The following is a 20,205-nucleotide window of genomic DNA, read 5'->3' as shown; positions in this document are numbered from 1 at the left end:
GGTCACTATGATTGAAGGCTGTTGAGAACATCTGTTCTGATATGAGAGTGTTCTATTCAAAACTCATTGAGACCTCAATTAGAATGTATTTGTACCAAGTCAAGGAAATGTCTTCAGTTCTTGCATTTGTCTTTTCCATATGTTTGCTTGTTGCTCGTGTGTGTGTGTGTGTGTGCACACGAGTGTGTGTGGAATTCTGTGGGAGGTGAAAAGTCTGATCCTTTTATATTTAAGTTCCCTATTATCTATTTGGTAATGGTCTTATGCCATTCAATCTTCCAGAATGTTTATATTAAAGAAAACTTATTCATACTCAGCTAAAATGTATCCTGTTAACCATTAATTGCTTTACTATTTTCTCCCTTCTTTGACATAAGTGGAATTGATATTTTGATTATTCAATCACCATTTGATCAGGCCTCTATTGCATATACATTATTAACAAAATGACTTCCTTGGCTTTTGTATATGGCTTATTACACATAGAATATTTTGGAGGGCAACCTAGTTAGAAAAAAAATTGGTGTTTTTTTCAAGCTGTCTACTGTACTGTGCGGTGTGATGTAGTTCTATTTTGATTATTCAATGTAGAATGGCAGGTTAGGCATGTGAAAACCATTGAAGAGAAAGCAAATGCATTAAATAAATTAGGTTCTCATTATTTTGCTGTGGTCAATAAACTTTAATTAAACTCTTGTTCTAAAGGATTAGTAACACTTCAAACTGTACCTCCACTGGAACATTTATAGCTTTGTGTCAAATTCAAATGGCAATGAAAAAGGTGACTAATCAAATTTTTAATATGACCAGACTGAAATTTGTTTAAGATTAAAGTTGAGAATTACAGACCATGATAGGGACAAGCTTTTAATTTGGTTCTTGCTAAATCAAGATTTATTCTAATTATATCTTTTCTGTATATTCAGTTCTGTTTATGAACTTCTATTAGGTTTTTAACCTGTATTTCTATATTTTATACTGCTTTGATAATTTGTACAAAAAAATAGTTTGGTCTTTTATAAGATTTATAATGTATTTGCTATCTGTATGTTACACAGTTTCAAAATATACGAAATTAAACCTTGCATGCTATATTTCTCATAAAAACTAATTGAATACACATTGAATCTGATTATTTTTAATTTTTTACATTTAAATATTTTTATTATTGTCTTTCTGAGAAATTATAAAATATCAATGTTTTAAAAATGAACAAATCTAGGCCTGACTGGTGATGGCTTAAGAGATAGAGCAACAACCTGGGACACTGAGTTCCTAGGTTTGAAACCTCAAGGTCTCAGGCTTGAGTGCAGGCTTATCAGCTTGAGTGCTGGGTCATGGGATCATCAACATGATCCTGAAGTCTCTAGTGTGAGCCCAAAGGTCACTGGCTTGAAGCCCAAGGTCACTGACTTGAGCCCAAGGTCACTGGCTTGAGCAAGGGGTCACTGGTCGAGCTGGAGCCCTCTGGTAAAGGTACCTGTGAGAACCAATCAATGAACAACTATAGTGCCACAATTACAAGTTGATGCTTCTCATGCTCTCCTTTCTTCTCTCTTTTTCTTTCTCTCGCTGAAAAAACAATTTAGGTTGCCAGAAATAATTGGGACTCAGTTTAGCATTAGCTGCTTTAATAGCAATATAACATGTCTCTAATTAATAGGGTCTAGAAGATGTAGCTATAAAAATTACAGTAGTCACAATATTGAATTCATTTTACCATTCTGTTCCCAGATGATGTCACATTCTAAAGGAATGCCAGATATTGAATATCACTTTAACAATTCTTTCTTCAACACATAAAAATTCAATTTTTTTTCTGTGATAAGATAAAATACCTTTATCCTGATTGAAGGACATAACAGATAATAAAATAAAATGGAACTTATACAAAATTTTCAAGAATAAGGCTTACATTTATCAGCATAAATACATAATGCAATTTTCATCTTAGCCGGTTGGCTGCTTTCTAGGGGCATATACCTGAACTGCCAAGCTCTTCCTGAATATATACCTTTTATTCTATAGCTATATGCAATAGTGTATTTCTCAGTAATAAGACAAAGCTTTATGACAATCATTTCCTGGATGGCAGTACAATTCAATGGACTACCTACAGACTAAATATATACCCTAGTGGCTACTTTGAAGATGCTCACAGCCCAGAGGCTAAGTCGATGGGGCATGCAGTATCTCTTCTACTCAGTTTGCCTTGTAATACTATTTGTCTCATTCTCAGCTCAGCTTCCTTTCCCACTGACAGGCATATATGTCCAGAATATGTAAGCACACACTAAACTGTAATAAGCCCAGAATTTCAGGCCACCAATGAATTTTCTAGCAAAAAGAGAAGAATAGGATTTGCTAAGTAACTCCAGACACTTTACCACTTCTGGTTATCTGATTTCTCTGAAGTATAACGATTATTTTTCCTGAAATGAAAGAAAGAAAGAAAGAAAGAAAGAAAGAAAGAAAGAAAGAAAGAAAGAAAGAAAGAAAGAAAGAAAGAAAGAAAGAAAGAAAGAAAGAAAGGCCAACTAATGTCTAAACTTAGAAAATTGCACACATTGTGGAATTTTAGAGTCAAGAAAGAAAATCTAGCCATATAATTTTTTTAAATTTTTTTTTATTTATTCATTTTAGAGAGAAGAGGGAGAGAGAGAGAGAGAGACAGAGAGAGGAGAGACAGAATCTGGAAGCATCAACTCCCATATGTGCCTTGACCAGGCAAGCCCAGGGTTTCGAACTGGCAACCTCAGCATTTCCAGGTTGACGCTTTATCCATTGCGCCACCACAGGTCAGGCTAGCCATATAATTTTATGAAAAATGAAATAAACACAGATAAAAGGGTCAACAGGAAAAATTGTTAAATGAACAATGCATTATATTCTAGTAGGGGATCAGTTTTTTCATCGATATTAAACATTTTCAAAAGAACAATTTTAATGTAATTTTGCATTAATAATTTAAAAATGTTTCATTTATACACATTAAGCATTGCTATAAAATTTAGCTCAAAATATAAATTAGGTAGAGAATATCATCTATAAAACAGGAAAAATTGACAAAAATACTCTCATTAAATTTTCAGAAATAGATGTTCTCATATTTAAAAATATTTTAACCCATTTTTTCTAACTTCATATAAGTAAAAGTAATTTCAGATTTTAAAACTAAGAAGTAATTTCTTCTCTATACCTGGGCTAATTTGCAAATTTGACTAGATAGTTATATGCTAAATATAGCCAGAGAAAAATTCATTGAGAAACTGTTCTTTAGTATGAGCTACTTCATTAAATCATACTTTTTATATTAGGTGCCTAGACCTATGTTTAGATAGGAATATGTAAAAATTTACAAAACAGGGCAATAGTATTTGATCTTATTGATATATAGTCTATTATATCTTATGTATTTTGTAATGAATTTAAAGAGGTTTTATTCCAAAAAGAGATAAAGATGTTTGTTGTACACAATGATTTTTTGTCTGTTTCAAGTGAAACATTACAATTGTACTTGAAAGTGTCTCATAAATGTGGCAAATAATTGAATACAAGCATCCTGCCAATACCCTTCTTTCGATTTAGCAAATGTGATTTCCTTCTACCAGTACACACAGGTGCAAAACATAAATTTTTTTGCCTGCCTAGGCGGTGGTGCAATGGATAGAGTGTCGCACTGTGATGTGGAGGACCCAGGTTCAAGACCCTGAGGTCGCCAGCTTGAGCACGGACTCATCTGGTTTGAGCAAGGCTCATCAGCTTGGACCCAAGGTCACTGGCTTGAGCAAAGGGTCACTCAGTCTGCTGTAGCACCATGGTCAAGGCACATATGAGAAAGCAATCGAACAACTAAGGAGCCGCAACGAAGAATTGATGTTTCTCATCTCTCTTCCCTCCTGTCTGTCTGTCCCTCTCTCTGACTCTCTGTTTCTGCCACAAAAAAACCCCCAACAAAATAAACAAACAAAAACATAAATATTTTTACAAAATTAAATCATTAGTCAAGAACACCTCTAGTTAATTTATGATCTTTAATTCTATCAAAAACTTGCTGGATCATGTGGGCCTTGCTCTATTGTTCTTAAGTTTCATAATCAGGTTAGATAAAATCCAAAATGTATATCAATAGTAAGTTTGTCCAGTGCTATTTTTTTAATCTAAATAATGCCCAGTTAAATTATATTAATCTGTGATGACTTTTGCCATTGTGAATTAACGGTGAATGGTAGAATGAAGGGTCCACAAGAGTAAGGCCTATAACTGTAGATAAAAGGCCTAAGGCAGAGACAGTAATAGGAATCTGGCAGAATTTCACCATCAAAGACAAACGTTAAAAGAAGCAAGTGTTTTACAACCAAATGACCAAGATCATATGGTTGCCTCATAGGATATGGAATAATACCTGGAAAATAGTAGGTAGTTAATAAATCATGTTTAATTAATAAAATAATACATTTTATTAGGAAATTCTCTTTGTGGTTATTGTCAAATTATCTCTTGTTAAGGTATTAATTCAAACTTCCAGCATATATTTGCATGATGAAGAGTACTTTTCAGCTTTCTATACAGCCTTTGATTTTTTGAAATATGTGACCAGAAGTGATAACGTAAAGATTAGGAGTTTTCTCAGTATCTTAAGCTCAGCTCAGATAAAAAAATAAGCAATAATGTCCATGTTATTCTCATAACATGTGAAATGATGTGAAAATTACAAAACAACAATAAACAATTTAAGTTCTCACAACTGGCCAGAGTAAGTCCTTTTGAATATTTCTATAATTCACTTAAAGTCAATTTATATATCACATACCAATTTTATCATTTATAAACTATTGTATAATTTTACATCAAGATATCTTGGGTTTTTGAGGTTCTATATTACTTTTCAGTGAATATAAACACATAACATGGTAGCCTTTCAGGGGTATTCAAAATCTAAATGCTTTGTCACATATTGTAATAAAATATTACTTCTTAGCAAAAAAGCACAATTAGTGTCCTTAGTTAGACAATAAAATTTTATAAATGCATAATATGAAAAAGTAGAGAAAGTAAGGTATAAAACCATTAAGCAAAATTTGCTTGTTCTTCTATATGTTTTAAAGTAAAGCCTAAATATTGAAATAGTTTACCCAATATTAATTCAGCACTGTGATGATAGCTAACTTACTTGTAAATAAATATGCATATTGAATCTACATATATATTTATATATATGGCATTAAAGAAAATAAGGCAACATAATTTAAAACAATTATGAAATTGGTAATATAAAATGAATACAAAAAATAAGTAGATAGAAAATATGTATGTTATAATTTTACTCAAACTAAGTCTCTTCCAATAGTCTGGAATTGAAGTTAGGTAACCAATGAACTAAGCCTAGTTTAATTTAGGGCTTATTTTAAACAACAACAAGAACAAAATTAACCTCCAAAACTTACCAGAACATAACTATCTTCAATGTACAAGTTCATAAATAGAAGAAAAATTACAAGAACTCCCAAGAATGACACTGTAGAACGTTTCCGCAGGCATCTCATTTTATCCAGTATTTCAAAAATACGTTTCACCTGATGAAATTTAAACATTCTTTCCTGTTGAAAAGAGGTACATAATTACTAACAATTAATTTAAATGAAAATGTTTCTTCCTCATATATAGCAAGAGCTAAGCCTTTATAAATTCTCACTGTTCCCATGTCTGAAGTTAAATTGTTTCCAGTTTCACACATAAGGTTGGCACAGATTATTAAAACATCAGCAGAAGGTCAATGAAGAGGTTTATATTGATGTGGAGCAAATCAAACTGAAATTTCAGATATTTCTGAACAAATAAGTATTGGTAACAATAATGTAAGAAAAGATATGCCTTTAATGTAAAACAGAACAAAAGTAAAAGAGAAAAAAGATATGTCAACTTTTATCAGTGAGATATAGGTGTACAGTACTATCTCCCACCTGATAATATGAGGTAATAAAAAGGAAAGAAACCAGAGAAGTTTGGGACTAATATCCATTGCAGATGGTGGGGGAATCTGGAGGAAAGAAAGAGAGCACAAAGGAGTTAAGGCTCTGTGTCGTGAAGGCAATGACTACGTGGAGGCCAGATGAGCTGCACCAAGGGAGGCTACCAGCCTGATCTCTTGCAGAGGATCCAGAGGAAGTCCTGACCACAGTCTTGCTCAGATATTTTAGCAGAAACAACTCTAAATAAAGGAAAAAAGGAAGTTCTCAGGGCATTAGGGGGAGGGCAAGGAACACGCTGACTCCAGGGGTTAACAGTGTCCCTGTCAATGATAGTTATTAACGCATTCACGCTGTGTTTAGCAAGCTCTGTATTCAGTATGGTTATCAGTGAGGCCATTGTGACTTTTGCCTCAGGGCACTGAACTGTGCCCCTATTCTATGCTAACCTATTCAAGATCTCTACAGTTTGGGGCTTAAGTCCAAACATATATTTGAGAATGTCTAAGTTACAATTTTTTGTTGTTTATTTTTTCAACAATTCTCATTAAATCAGAATAGATCCTAGAGCATCACATCTGCATTGACTTGCTTAACCTATTCAGAGGCTGCAAAAAGGCAAAATTAAAATCAGCACGCTAGGAAAGATCTAATATTTTTCACTTTTGCTCTTCTATGTTTTGTGATATCCTCCAATCATAGATGCATTTAGATTAATGACCGTTTTTTGAAAAGTACAAAGTGGAGCAGCAGCTATCCTTCTCTGAGACCGGAGAGGTTCCAGGAAAGAATCTGGTGGCCACGAAGGAGGCCACTTCAGGCAGACAGAGAGGCTGCTGAGATGGCAGGATGCTAGAGAAACAGGTGAAAAGGGGAAGAAAGGCGGGCTGCAATTGCCCTTGCATCTTCAGAAAGTAGGCCAGTGGAGTGCAAAGACACAAGGGAAAAACCCCGAAGTGGAAAAAAGCAAAAGCTCCAGGAGACTCCTCAGGACAATGGAATAGAAGACCCATCTGTCTCTTGACTCGAACCCAAGAAAAACATATCATTTTCCAAGGAGGAGCAGGTAACTAGTGATCTTGAGGAGACAATTGGCAGTGGAAATCTTCCCAAAAGGAGACATCATTCCCCAAAGAGAAACTGAGTAGTGATGCTGAAGAGGCAGGTAAAAGAGGAAAATATCTTCAAAGCAGGAGCCACTCAGTGGTGGACGTGAAGATGCTGCAGGTTGCTAGAGTGGTAACAGCTCCAAGAAAAAGAAAGAGCTCCCAAAGCTATCCCAGGAAGATTAGAATGGACAGGACCCTGGGTGGGGTACAACCAACCACTGACCCACCCTCTGGGTTCCAATAAATACAAATGCACAAGAAAAAAATAAATTAAAAGTATAAACGTATCTGAAATAATAAAAAGACTAGTTGAATCATTCGTCTTAAAATTAAGTAAAGCCTAGGAATTATGCCTCTTTGACTTGTGCACTGGGTTTCCCTGGGTTCATCTTCAGAATGTAGTATTAATGTGCATAAAGAACTTCAGGATGAAAAAGGCCTGTACCTCAAAGTCTTAGGACACTAGGACATAGCTGTAAAGCAATGTCTCTGATGAATTAATGCAAGAAAGAATTTATGGGCCTTTGCAAATTATAAGAAAGAATATTAGGAATTGGGAGAAAGGCTTAATAGAAGTGGAGAAGAATTCTAAAAAATATTATGAGAATTACGGTCCATTTATTTTAGCCATTGTTTTTTGGTTAATGTGTAAGAGTTTTAAATATATGTAAAAATCATATTTTATATTGTTTATACTGAAAATACCTAAATATTTTCTGCAAGTATTTCAGTATGATGTTTTAATTCAAATTTAATTCAAGAATGTTGGGTTGTTTTGGACAATGTTTTAAAAATCCAACTTTTTTTTGATGTTGCATGAAAAGTCTCCTTTATTTTCTTCTGGGTTTGTTTTTATTGATAGATTTTTAATACACCTGGAATTTTACTTTGTGTCTTATATGAGGTAGTGGAAATATTTTATTTTATTTTATTTTATTTTGTGTGGAGAGCTGATGATCTTCTGTTCACAGATCATTGACCATAACTATTGGTCACATCACCACTTCTAACTTCAAGAGTGTGAGGAAGTGTAATATCATATATAACCAGAAATGAAAAAGAACTGGATATTGGTAAATACTAATATTGTATACCTCAAAATAGATTAAATCATCTATCTTTTCTTTTGCTTTATAATGCCATTTCTAGAATAATGTAACTTTCAAATTTATATTTATCAGTCAAAAATTGACCCATTATTTATAACCTTGTCTTTTAAAAAATTTTATTTTTTAATTGCAGTTTAAATTCAGTATTACTTTCTATTATTTTTAGGTATACAGTATAGTAGCACACTAGTTAGACAATTATATACTTCATAGAATGTTCCCCCTGATATTTTTAGTACCTAGCTGATGCCATACATAGTTATTACAATATTATTGACTATCTTCACTATGATGTACTTTACATTGTTGTGACTATTGATAACTACTAATTTGTACTTCCTCATCTCTTGTCTCAATCCAACAACCTTTACCCCTCTAACAACTATCAGTCTGTTCTCTATCTCTATGAATTTGTTTTCTTTGGTTATTTATATTTCTTTTTAGATTTGACATGTAAATGAAGTTGTATGGTATTTGTTTTTCTCTGTTTAACTTATTTAATGTAGCATAATATCCTCTAGGTCCATCTTTGCTGTCACAAATGGTAATATTTGATAATTTTTTTGGTTGAGTAATATTCCATTGCACATATATACCACTGCTTTTTATCCACTCATCTATTAATGGACCTTAAGGTTGATTTCATATCTTGGCTGTTCTAAATAATATTGCAATGGACATAGGGGTGCATATATTCTTTTAAATTCATGTTTTGGGTTTTTGGGGATATATACCCATGAGTAGAATCACTGAGTCATTAGACAGTTCCACTTTTAATTCTTTGCTGAACCTTCATGATATTTTTTATGGTGGCTACACCAGTCTGCATTCTCACCAAGAATGTATGAGAGTTTATTTTTTCTCATATTTTTACCAACACGTGTTTATTTATTTCTTGATAATAGCCATTCTGATAGATGTAAGGTGATATCTCATTGTGGTTTTAACTTGCATTTCTCTGATGCTTAGTGATGTTGAGTATCTTTTCATATGTCTATTGGCCATCTGTAGGCCCCACTGGCCCTCTTTGGAGAAGTATATAATCAGGTTCTTTGTTCACTTTTTAATTGGTTTTTCTTTTTATTTTCTTATTTTTGGTGTTAAGTTGTATGAGTTCTTTATACATTTTTGGATATTAACTCCTTATCAGATGTACATTGGCAAATATCTTCTATTCAGTAGGTTGCCCTTCCATTTTGTTGATGGTTTCCTTTCTTGTGCAAAAATCTTTTTACTTTGATACAGTCCCATTTATTTATTTATTTATTTTTGTTTTCCTTGCCCATGGAGATATATCAGAAAAAAAATACTACTTAGAGAAATGGCAAAGATTTTATTGTCTATATTTTCTATAACCTCCTTTTACCAGTAATAAAATACACAGAAATTTTGAACCAAAGCATTCCAAGTGAAATTCTGTTGTATGGGAATTATTCTATAGAGAAAACAACATTTTGTTTGTAAACATTTTTTAATCTAGATTTTAAAAATTAACAAAAATTCTAAGAATTAGAATCTGATCATACACAAATGACACAATATTCTTAAATGTTAATTTGGGGAGATGTATTAATAGCATAAACTATATATATTCTCTTTGACTCAATAATTTTACTTTGAAATATATCCAAATAGAAAAATTATAAGATCTACTGGAAAGTTCTGTCCACTTTTAGAATAAAACAAAATATAAATTTTTCTTACCGTCAATAAACTTTATTAAATAATATAATTGTTATTATTATTAATGATTTCTTACCAGCATGAGGGTAATTTGTATATCCCATTTTTGAAAAAGGTTTTATCTTTTGATGAGAAAAATTAACCAGTGCTTGTTTGATATCTTCTTCATTTTTGAATTTTTTGCCCTTCAAAAAATTTTGTAAGGACAAAAACAAGTGATAGTCGGAGGGTGCTAAGTTCAGGGAATAAGGTGGATGTGAGAGACATGCTTCTGTAGCATTTCTTCCTTGTTGAAATTTGTAAAACTTACAGTGGCATAAATGAACTTTATCAGTAGCCATGGGTACACTATGGCTTCACACATAAGACTAATGTGAATCAACTTTGTTTTAGTTAATTTGCTATGTCAGTATGTATACATTAAGTGATAAAAATAGAGAAGCACACATGAGCCAAATAAACATGTGCTTACGTGTTGAAACTTGTTGTGATAGAAATGGACAGAATTTTCTGGTAGACCTTATATATTTGTGAGCAAAAGTTTAGCTATGTAGTTTCAAGATAGTGATATTATAAAATAAATTGGAAACAATATATTATATAAAGTATTAACCGTTGCTATCACAATGTAGGAGAATTATCAGAAATTTTCTATCTTACTTTTGCTTTTAAAAGTTTTTCATGAGATGACGTCAGAGTAATGGCGGGGTAGGAAGCGATACCGATAAATCTCCCCCAAAACTCAACAAGATCTTCAACCAGAAACAGAAAAACCTATCCTTGGAGCCTCCAGATGTTTCACAATACACCCGAGGGTATGGTCGAGCGAAAAATTGGCTAAATATATAACGAAACCCCCAAGGAAATAGGGAGTAAGAAATCCTCCGCCTTCCTCACTAATCTAAACAGGGCGGTGTTCACTGGGAACTGAGAATATAGAAACTGAGGTGGGCAAAGGGGGTGAATAGATCCAGGCTGCGGCACAAACGGCCGAACCAGGCTGTGGCATGGAGATCCAAGTCGAGGAAAAACTGTTCCTGTGGCAACCCGGGCAATACAAGCTAACACTCGCACCAAACCCAGACAAAGAAAGACAAGTGGGGAAGCCATTTTCCCTGATCCCTTGGTTGGCGAGCGCAGATAGTGGGCGAGAGATTCCTTCCAAAGCCCCGGGAGTGGGCACCCGTGTTATCCCACAGAGAGGCAGAGTCAGAGGCCTTTGTGTGGGCCGAAAGCGGAATCTCTGGGCCGCCCCAGCACCTTGCAAAAGCCGCGCACGGGGATGGAGCGAGAACTAATTCCAACGCTGGAACTTTTCAGTGCTGGTGGGGCTTTCACTCAGAGGGTGAGGCAGTCGGCCTGTTATCCTGGTCTGTGTGCGCAGATAGTGAGCAAGAGATTCCTCCGAGTGCCTCGGCAGTGCGCGCCTGTGTTATTCCACAGAGGGGCAGAGTCAGGGGTCTTTGTGTGGGCCAAAAGCGAAATCTCGGGCCACCCCAGTGCCTTGCAAAAGCCGTGCACGGGGATGAAGCAAGAGCCAATTCCAACGCTGGAACTTTTCCATGCAGGTGGGGGTTTCACTCAGAGTGTGAGACTGCCAGCCTGATATCCTGGTCTGCGCGTGTGCAGATACTGAGCGAGAGTTTCCTCCAAGCGCCCCAGGAGTGGGCGCCCACCTGTGTTACCGGACAGAGTGGCAGAGGAAGAGGTCTTTGAGTGAGCGGAAGCCCCGCCTGATTATGCTAGCAGCTCTGACTGACTGAGCCTTACCCAGAGCCCTGTGCTGAGTGGAAATAGAGTGGGGAGTTGCCAGCTCTTTGAGCCTCTTACTATCCAGGGAGAGGCAGCAGCAACCCCATAGCTGGATTATCAGGCTACTAATTGAGGAAGGAAAGACTAGGAGAAAGGCTCCAGGAACACGGACCCTCTCACTGTCAGAGCCTATAAATACTAATGAGCCTCGACTGCCAACAAGACTGAAGCATAATATATGACATCGCCATAGAGATTTATCAACTGCAAACCTCTACCTGAGCGTGCCAAAGGGGCAGAACCCGGGTACAGAGTCACTGACCAGGAAGAGGGAGAGAAAAGAAAAAGCAAGAAGATAACCTCTCAAAATCAAGAATAATCTGCAGACTTTATAACCTATCCCCTTTTATTATATTTGTTTGTTTGTTTCTCTTATCTTCATTCTTGATTTTTTTTTTCCTCCTCCAATTTGGTTGATTAACTCTCTGCTGGTCTTACTCTCTTCTCTCCTTGAACTACACTACCCATATCTGTTACATCTCCCATTATCTTTTCTTTCCTCTTCCTTTCCCTCTATGAGGGTTGCACTCCAAAACCCTTAACTCTCTCTCCCTCTCTCCTCTTTTTTCTTTTTTCTTCTTTTAGTGGTTCCCTCTTTTTTTCTCTCTCTCTCTTTCTTTTCTCCCTCTATATTAGTTTCTTCCTTTCTCCTTTACAACTCCTCTCATTCAAACCTCAATAATGAACAAATTATCTTATCTTGGACTCAAAATTATGTTTGTGGCATTTTGGGGGTTTTTACTTCACCTTTTTAACTCACTAGCAGTGCTCCCATCACTGGCTCTCCATTTTATCTAGTTCTTGTTCCACTAAATACAATAGTAATTTTTTAATTTGTCCCCCCATTTTCCTGTTTCCCTCCTATTACTCTCATCATAACTCTTAGTCAACCAACACCTAAAAGCAAATCATTTTATTCTTGACCCAAATTTTTTCCTCATTTGCATTTTGTGGGTTCATACCCCCTTCTTTTTTCTTTCTTTCTTTTTTTTTTGCCCCTTTATTTCTTTTCCCCAATTCAGGCCCTCCATTACAGGCATTGTTTGTTATAATTCACAGTTCACCACAAGATTTTCTCAAGAGGGAGGGGAGAGGAGAGGAGAGGAAAAAAGGAGGGGGGAAATAATTTCCTTTTTTTAAAATTTAAATTTTATTTTATTTTTCTTTATTTTATTATTAATTAAAAAAACAACTCTTTTTGATTTTTTATTTTTTAACTTTTTATTCTTTATTGAATCTCATTAATACTATCAACAAAACCACCCTCAGATGCCATTAAGAAAGAGAAAATCGAATATCACGGATACAAAAGAAAGAGAGGTAACACAGATAGATAAGAAAAAATCTATGGAGAAAAAATTTAAGATATTGGATACCTTGGAGGTAGACGACAGAGAATTTAAAATAGAAATCCTAAAAATACTCAGAGATATACAAGAAAACACAGAAAGGCAATTTAGGGAGCTCAGAAAACAACTCAATGAACACAAAGAATATATTTCCAAGGAAATTGAAACTATAAAAACAAATCAAACAGAAATGAAAAACTCAATTCACGAGCTGAAAAATGAGGTAACAAGCTTAGCTAATAGAACAGGCCAGATAGAAGAGAGGATTAGTGAAATAGAAGACAAGCAACTTGAGGTACAACAGAGAGAAGAAAGAGACTCAAAAATTAAAAAAAAATGAGATAGCCCTACAAGAATTATCTGACTCCATCAAAAAGAATAACATAAGAATAGTAGGTATATCAGAGGGAGAAGAGAGAGAAAATGGAATGGAGAACATATTCAAACAAATAATAGATGAGAACTTCCCAAGCCCGTGGAAAGAACTAAAGCCTCCAATTCAAAAAGCAAATAGAACTCCGAGTTTTCTTAACCCCAACAAACCTACTCCAAGGCATATCATAATGAAATTGGCACAAACCAACAGCAAAGAAAAAATTCTCAAGGCAACCAGGGAAAGGAAGAATATAACATATAAAGGAAGGCCCATTAGATTATCATCAGATTTCTCAGCAGAAACTCTACAAGCTAGAAGAGAGTGGACCCCAATAATTAAAGTCCTGAAAGAGAGGAACTTTCAGCCAAGAATACTATACCCATCAAAGCTATCCTTCAAATATGAAGGAGAAATAAAAACATTCACAGATACAGAAAAGATGAGGAAATTTATCATCAGAAAACCCCCACTCCAGGAATTACTAAACGGGGTTCTCCAATCAGATACAAAAAACAAAAAGAAAAACAAAGCCACAAGTAAAAGCTCCAAGAAGAACACAATAAAACCAAATTTAAACTGTGACAACAACAAAAAGAAAGGGGGGTAGAGGAGAGGATGGATATTAACAGTTGCAAAGGACAATGGAGTACAAAAGTACTCACAAAATAGTGCGCTACAATGAATAGGGTAGGAACCCTTTCCATTACTTAAATATAACCACCATTGAAAAAACCACCACAGAAGCACTTGAGATAAAAAAGATAGCAACAGAGGAAAGATGTATGGAATACAACCAAATATAAACAAAAGATAGAAAAACGAAATAGAAGGATCAAACAAGACACAAAACTAACAGAAAGCAATACATAAAATGTCAATAGGGAACTCACAAGTGTCAATAATTACACTAAATGTAAACAGATTAAACTCACCAATAAAAAGGCACAGAGTAGCAGAATAAATCAAAAAAGAAAATCCAACTGTATGCTGCCTACAGGAAACTCATCTAAGTAACAAGGATAAAAACAAATCAAAGTGAAAGGCTGGAAAACAATACTCCAAGCAAATAACATCCAAAAAAAAGCAGGTGTAGCAATACTCATATCCGATAATGCTGACTACAAGACAGCAAAAGTACTCAGAGACAAAAATGGCTATTTCATAATGGCTAAGGGGACACTGAATCAAGAAGACATAACAATTCTTAATATATATGCACCAAACCAAGGAGCACCAAAATATATAAGACAGCTACTTATTGACCTTAAAACAAAAACTGACAAAAATACAATCATACTTGGAGACCTCAATACACCGCTGACGGCTCTAGATCGCTCATCCAAACAGAGAATCAACAAAGATATAGTGGCCTTAAACAAAACACTAGAGCACCTGGATATGATAGACATCTACAGGACATTTCATCCCAAAGTGACTGAGTATACTTTTTTCTCCAGTGTACATGGATCATTCTCAAGAATTGACCATATGTTGGGCCACAAAAGCAACATCAGCAAATTCAGAAAAATTGAAGTTGTACCAAGCATATTTTCTGATCATAAAGCCTTGAAACTAGAAATCAACTGCAAGAAAGAAGAAAAAAATCCCACAGAAATGTGGAAATTAAACAACATTCTTTTAAAAAATTAATGGGTCAAAGAAGAAATAAGTGCAGAGATCAAAAGATATATACAGACAAATAAAAATGACAATACGACATATCAGAATTTATGGGATGCAGCAAAAGCAGTGATAAGGGGGAAGTTCATATCACTTCAGGCATATATGAACAAACAAGAAAGAGCCCAAGTGAACCACTTAACCTCATACCTTAAGGAACTAGAAAAAGAAGAACAAAGACAACCCAAAACCAGCCGAAGAAAGGAGATAATAAAAATCAGAGCAGAAATAAATGAAATAGAGAACAGAAAAACTATATAAAAAATTAATAGAACAAGGAGCTGGTTCTTTGAAAAGATCAACAAAATTGACAAACCCTTGGCAAGATTTACCAAGGAAAAAAGAGAAAGAACTCATATAAACAAAATTCAAAATGAAAGAGGAGAAATCACCACGGACACCGTAGATATACAAAGAATTATTGTAGAATACTATGAAAAACTTTATGCCACTAAATTCAACAACCTAGAAGAAACGAATAAATTCCTAGAACAATACAACCTTCCTAGACTGAGTCAAGAAGAAGCAGAAAGCCTAAACAGACCTATTAGTAGAGAAGAAGTAGAAAAAACCATTAAAAACCTCCCCCAAAATAAAAGTCCAGGCCCTGATGGCTATACCAGCGAATTTTATCAAACATTCAAAGAAGACTTGGTTCCTATTCTACTCAAAGTCTTCCAAAAAATTGAAGAAGAAGCAATACTTCCAAACACATTTTATGAGGCCAACGTAACCCTCATACCAGAACCAGCAAGGATGGCACAAAAAAAGAAAAGTACAGACCAATATCTCTAATGAATACAGATGCTAAAATACTAAACAAAATACTAGCAAATCAAATACAACAACATATTAAAAAAATAATACATCATGATCAAGTGGGATTCATCCCAGAATCTCAAGGATGGTTCAACATACGTAAAACGGTTACCATAATACACCATATCAACAAAACAAAGAACAAAAACCACATGATGTTATCAATGGATGCAGGCTTTCGATAAAATACAACACAATTTTATGTTTAAGACTCTCAACAAAATGGGTATAGAAGGAAAATATCTCAACATGATAAAGGCCATATATAATAAACCATCAGCTAACATCATATGAAATGGCACAAAACTGAAGGCTTTCCCCCTTAAATCAGGAACAAGACAGGGTTGTCCACTCTCTCCACTCTTATTTAATGTGGTATTAGAGGTTCTAGCCAGAGCAATCAGATAAGACAAAGAAATAAAAGGCATCCATATCAGAAAAGAATAAGTACATGTATCACTTTTTGCAGATGATATGATCCTATACATCGAAAACCCCAAAGAATCCACAAAAAGACTACTAGAAACAATAAGCCAATACAGTAAGGTTGCAGGATACAAAATTAACATACAGAAGTCAATAGCCTTTCTATATGCCAACAATGAAACAATTGAGAAGGAACTCAAAAGAATAATCCCCTTTGAGATTGCAACAAAAAATAAAATAAAATACTTAGGAATAAACATAACAAAGAATGTAAAGGACTTATATAATGAAAACTATAAACCATTGTTAAGGGAAATCGAAAAAGATATAATGAGATGTAAGAATATACCTTGTTCTTGGTTAGGAAGAATAAATATAATCAAGAGGCGATATTACCCAAAGCAATATACAAATTTAATACAATTCCCATCAAAATTCCAATGACATTTTTTAAAGAAATAGAGCAAAAAATCATCAGATTTATATGGAACTATAAAAAACCCCGAATAGCCAAAGCAATCCTAAAGAAAAAGAATGAAGCTGGGGGCATTACAATACCTGACTTCAAACTATATTATAGGGCCAAGACAATCAAAACAGCATGGTATTGGCAGAAAAATAAACACTCAGACCAATGGAATACAATAGAAAGTCCAGAAATAAAACCACATATATATAGTCAAATAATCTTTGATAAAGGGGCCAACAACACACAATGGAGAAAAGGAAGCCTCTTCAATAAATGGTGCTGGGAAAACTGGAAAGCCACATGCAAAAGAATGACACTGTACTACAGTTTGTCCCCCTGTACTAAACTTAACTCAAAAGGGATCAAAGATCTAAACATAAGACCTGAAACAATTAAGTACATAGAAGAAGACATAAGTACTCAACTCATGGACCTGGGTTTTAAAGAGTATTTTATGAATTTGACTCCAAAGGCAAGAGAAGTGAAGGCAAAAATTAATGAATGGGACTACATCAGACTAGGAAGTTTTTGCTCAGCAAGAGAAACTGATAACAAAATAAACAGACAGCCAACTAAATGGGAAATGATATTTTCAAACAACAGCTCAGATAAGAGCCTAATATCCAAAATATACAAAGAACTCATAAAACTCAACAACAAACAAACAAACAATCCAATAAAAAAATGGGAAGAGGACATGAACAGACACTTCTCCCAGGAAGAAATACAAATGGCCAACAGATATATGAAAAGATGCTCATCTTCTTTAGCTATTAGAGAAATGCAAATCAAAACTGCAATGAGATACCACCTCACACCTGTTTGATTAGCTATTATTAACAAGACAGGTAATAGCAAATGTTGGAGAGGCTGTGGAGAAAAAGGAACCCTCATCCACTGTTGGTGGGAATGTAAAGTAGTACAACCATTATGGAAGAAAGTATGGTGGTTCCTCAAAAAACTGAAAATAGAACTACCTTATGACCCAGCAATCCCTCTACTGGGTATATACCCCTAAAACTCAAAAACATTGATACGTAAAGACATATGCAGCCCCATGTTCATTGCAGCATTGTTCACAGTGGCCAGGACATGGAAACCACCAAAAAGCCCGTCAATAGATGACTGGATAAAGAAGATGTGGCACATATACACTATGGAATACTACTCAGCCACAAGAAATGATGACATCGGATCATTTACTGCAAAATGGTGGGATCTTGATAACATGATACGAAGCGAAATAAGTAAATCAGAAAAAACCAGGAACTGCATTATTCCATACGTAGGTGGGACATAAAAATGAAACTAAGAGACATTGATAAGAGTGTGGTGGTTACAGGGGGAGGAAGGAAAGGGAGAGGGAAAGGGGGAGGGAGAGGGGCACAAAGAAAACTAGATAGAAGGTGACAGAGGACAATCTGACTTTGGGTGATGGGTATGCAACATAATTGAACGACAAGATAACCTGGACTTTTTATCTTTGAATATATGTATCCTGATTTATTGATGTCGCCCCATTAAAAAAAATTATTTAAAAAAAAAAGTTTTTCACATATTAAAAGGTACTTGTAGTATTTCAGTAATATTTAAAAAGTTACTTTGAATTTTCAAAATTTTTATCATCTTTTGGAAAATATATCTCTTTTATTTTATAAACACAAAATCACAAACAGCAATATTTTCAAGAAAATAAGATAAAATATATATAACACTTTGTTTTAAAAGTTAAATAAGTTCAATATAAATGCTAAGTCGAGAACAATTCCATTTCTATTCTTTTTAGACAAATAGAGGAAATATAAATAGCATGACTACCAAATGTATCTGCAGAGCTCAAATATATATATATTGGTATATAAAGATAAAAAATATTTATTAACATTTATTTAATATTTATTAAGTGCTGGGCAATATACTTTGCATGAGTACCTTGAATCTTCATAACAATGATAAGGCTTCAATAATGATATTATACATATTTTACAAATTGAAAAAAAATAAGGCTTTCTTGAGCTATCTCTATAAAGGATGATTCCAGTTGTCTTTTAAATCTTAGAATTCGCTGCAGAGTCAGCTCATTAACCACTACTGGTATACAGTTTACCTGTTAGGTTTTATATAATATTTTATATACTTTATTGTCAACGCACTATCCAAATATATGGTATAATAATTTGTGGTACTTATCAGTTGAATGAAATAGAAGTTATATCATATGTAATTTCATTTTTGGCAGAAAACACAATTTTTTATTATATCTACTTATCCTAGTAAACACATAAATGCACAATATGAGGAGGTAGGCAATATACGATATTTCAAATAGTAGGAGAGGTGTAGAAATAGTGCTTTGGAAACATACTTCTGTGCACTCGGCATGATGTAAAATAGAAAACAACAAAAACTCAGAATGTAATTTCAAAGAGTTGACAAAGAAAGAAATGCAGAAGTACTTAGAGAATTATGGTGATCACCTAAATTCTAATATCTAGTCCCTCAACTTATAATTCCCCAAAATTCACTCAGAACAGTCAGAATAAAATAACCTTCCATTGTGTACACTGTCAGCACAAATAGGGGAAAGACAATAGCACAAATTTCAGCTTACATGTAAATGAAAACAATACCTGGGACAAACAGAATTGGCTGAGAAGGCCAAAGCAGAGGGAAAAAAAGATTAAAAAACAGACAAAAATATGTGTCATTTATTAAACAAACTACTCCACAGATAAAAAGCAAATTAAAGAAACAAATAATCCAAATAAACTCCTCATCTCTTTATACATAGAATCACCTGGGTCCAGGGAAACCCAAATCCAGAAAAGAAAATAATACTGACATTCAAACAAATTTCCTGAGAAGAAAACTAAATGAGCTTATATTTAGGTAGGGGGAAGGGACTCAGATTAGGCTATATTTCTGTTATGGAATGAAGGAGACTCTCAAAGATTAATGAGATTATATCTAAAAAACACATAAAGCAGGTATAAAAAAGTTCCCATTAAGAAAATGATCAAAAATGACTGTACTTGATAATAAAATATTGAATTAATAGAACTTTATAATTATATTACAATAACAAAAAAGGCAGGAAACCTATTTGATACAATTAAATGTGTTCACTGAGAAAACTGCTGACCCTAAAAGTTGCTAATTTAAAAAGAAAAGTATTAAAGTTTTCCCCCTGAATTTCCAGGAGGAATTGTGCATCATTCATAGTTGATGATGGGTATTTTTCTATACTGAACAGCTGGCAACACATGGCGATGATCCCTGAGAGAAAAGAAACAAAAGATATAAGCTCCATGATTTTTCCCCTTTGTTGTCAGGAGACAATTTGTGGTTTTCAAAATGCAGGGCAAGGCACTGATAAAAGAAATTGAAAAAAGCACAAACAGTCC

General features: G+C 34.3%; 1 protein-coding gene across 2 annotated transcripts in view; it reads right to left on the bottom strand.

The window, feature by feature from the left end:
- The window catches only part of MGAT4C (MGAT4 family member C), a 537,929-nt gene that overhangs the window by 7,960 nt on the left and 509,764 nt on the right, over window positions 1–20,205 (bottom strand). For both annotated transcript variants that reach the window (XM_066254797.1, XM_066254798.1), the window contains one exon: window positions 5,448–5,600. In XM_066254797.1, the coding sequence (XP_066110894.1) occupies window positions 5,448–5,594 (147 nt within the window). In that variant the 5' untranslated portion in view covers window positions 5,595–5,600. The remainder of the gene's footprint in view (window positions 1–5,447; window positions 5,601–20,205) is intronic.

The sequence above is a fragment of the Saccopteryx bilineata genome, chromosome 2 (genome assembly GCF_036850765.1).
Source record: "Saccopteryx bilineata isolate mSacBil1 chromosome 2, mSacBil1_pri_phased_curated, whole genome shotgun sequence".
NCBI lineage: Eukaryota > Metazoa > Chordata > Mammalia > Chiroptera > Emballonuridae > Saccopteryx > Saccopteryx bilineata.
This window is presented reverse-complemented; position numbering and strand designations above follow the sequence as displayed.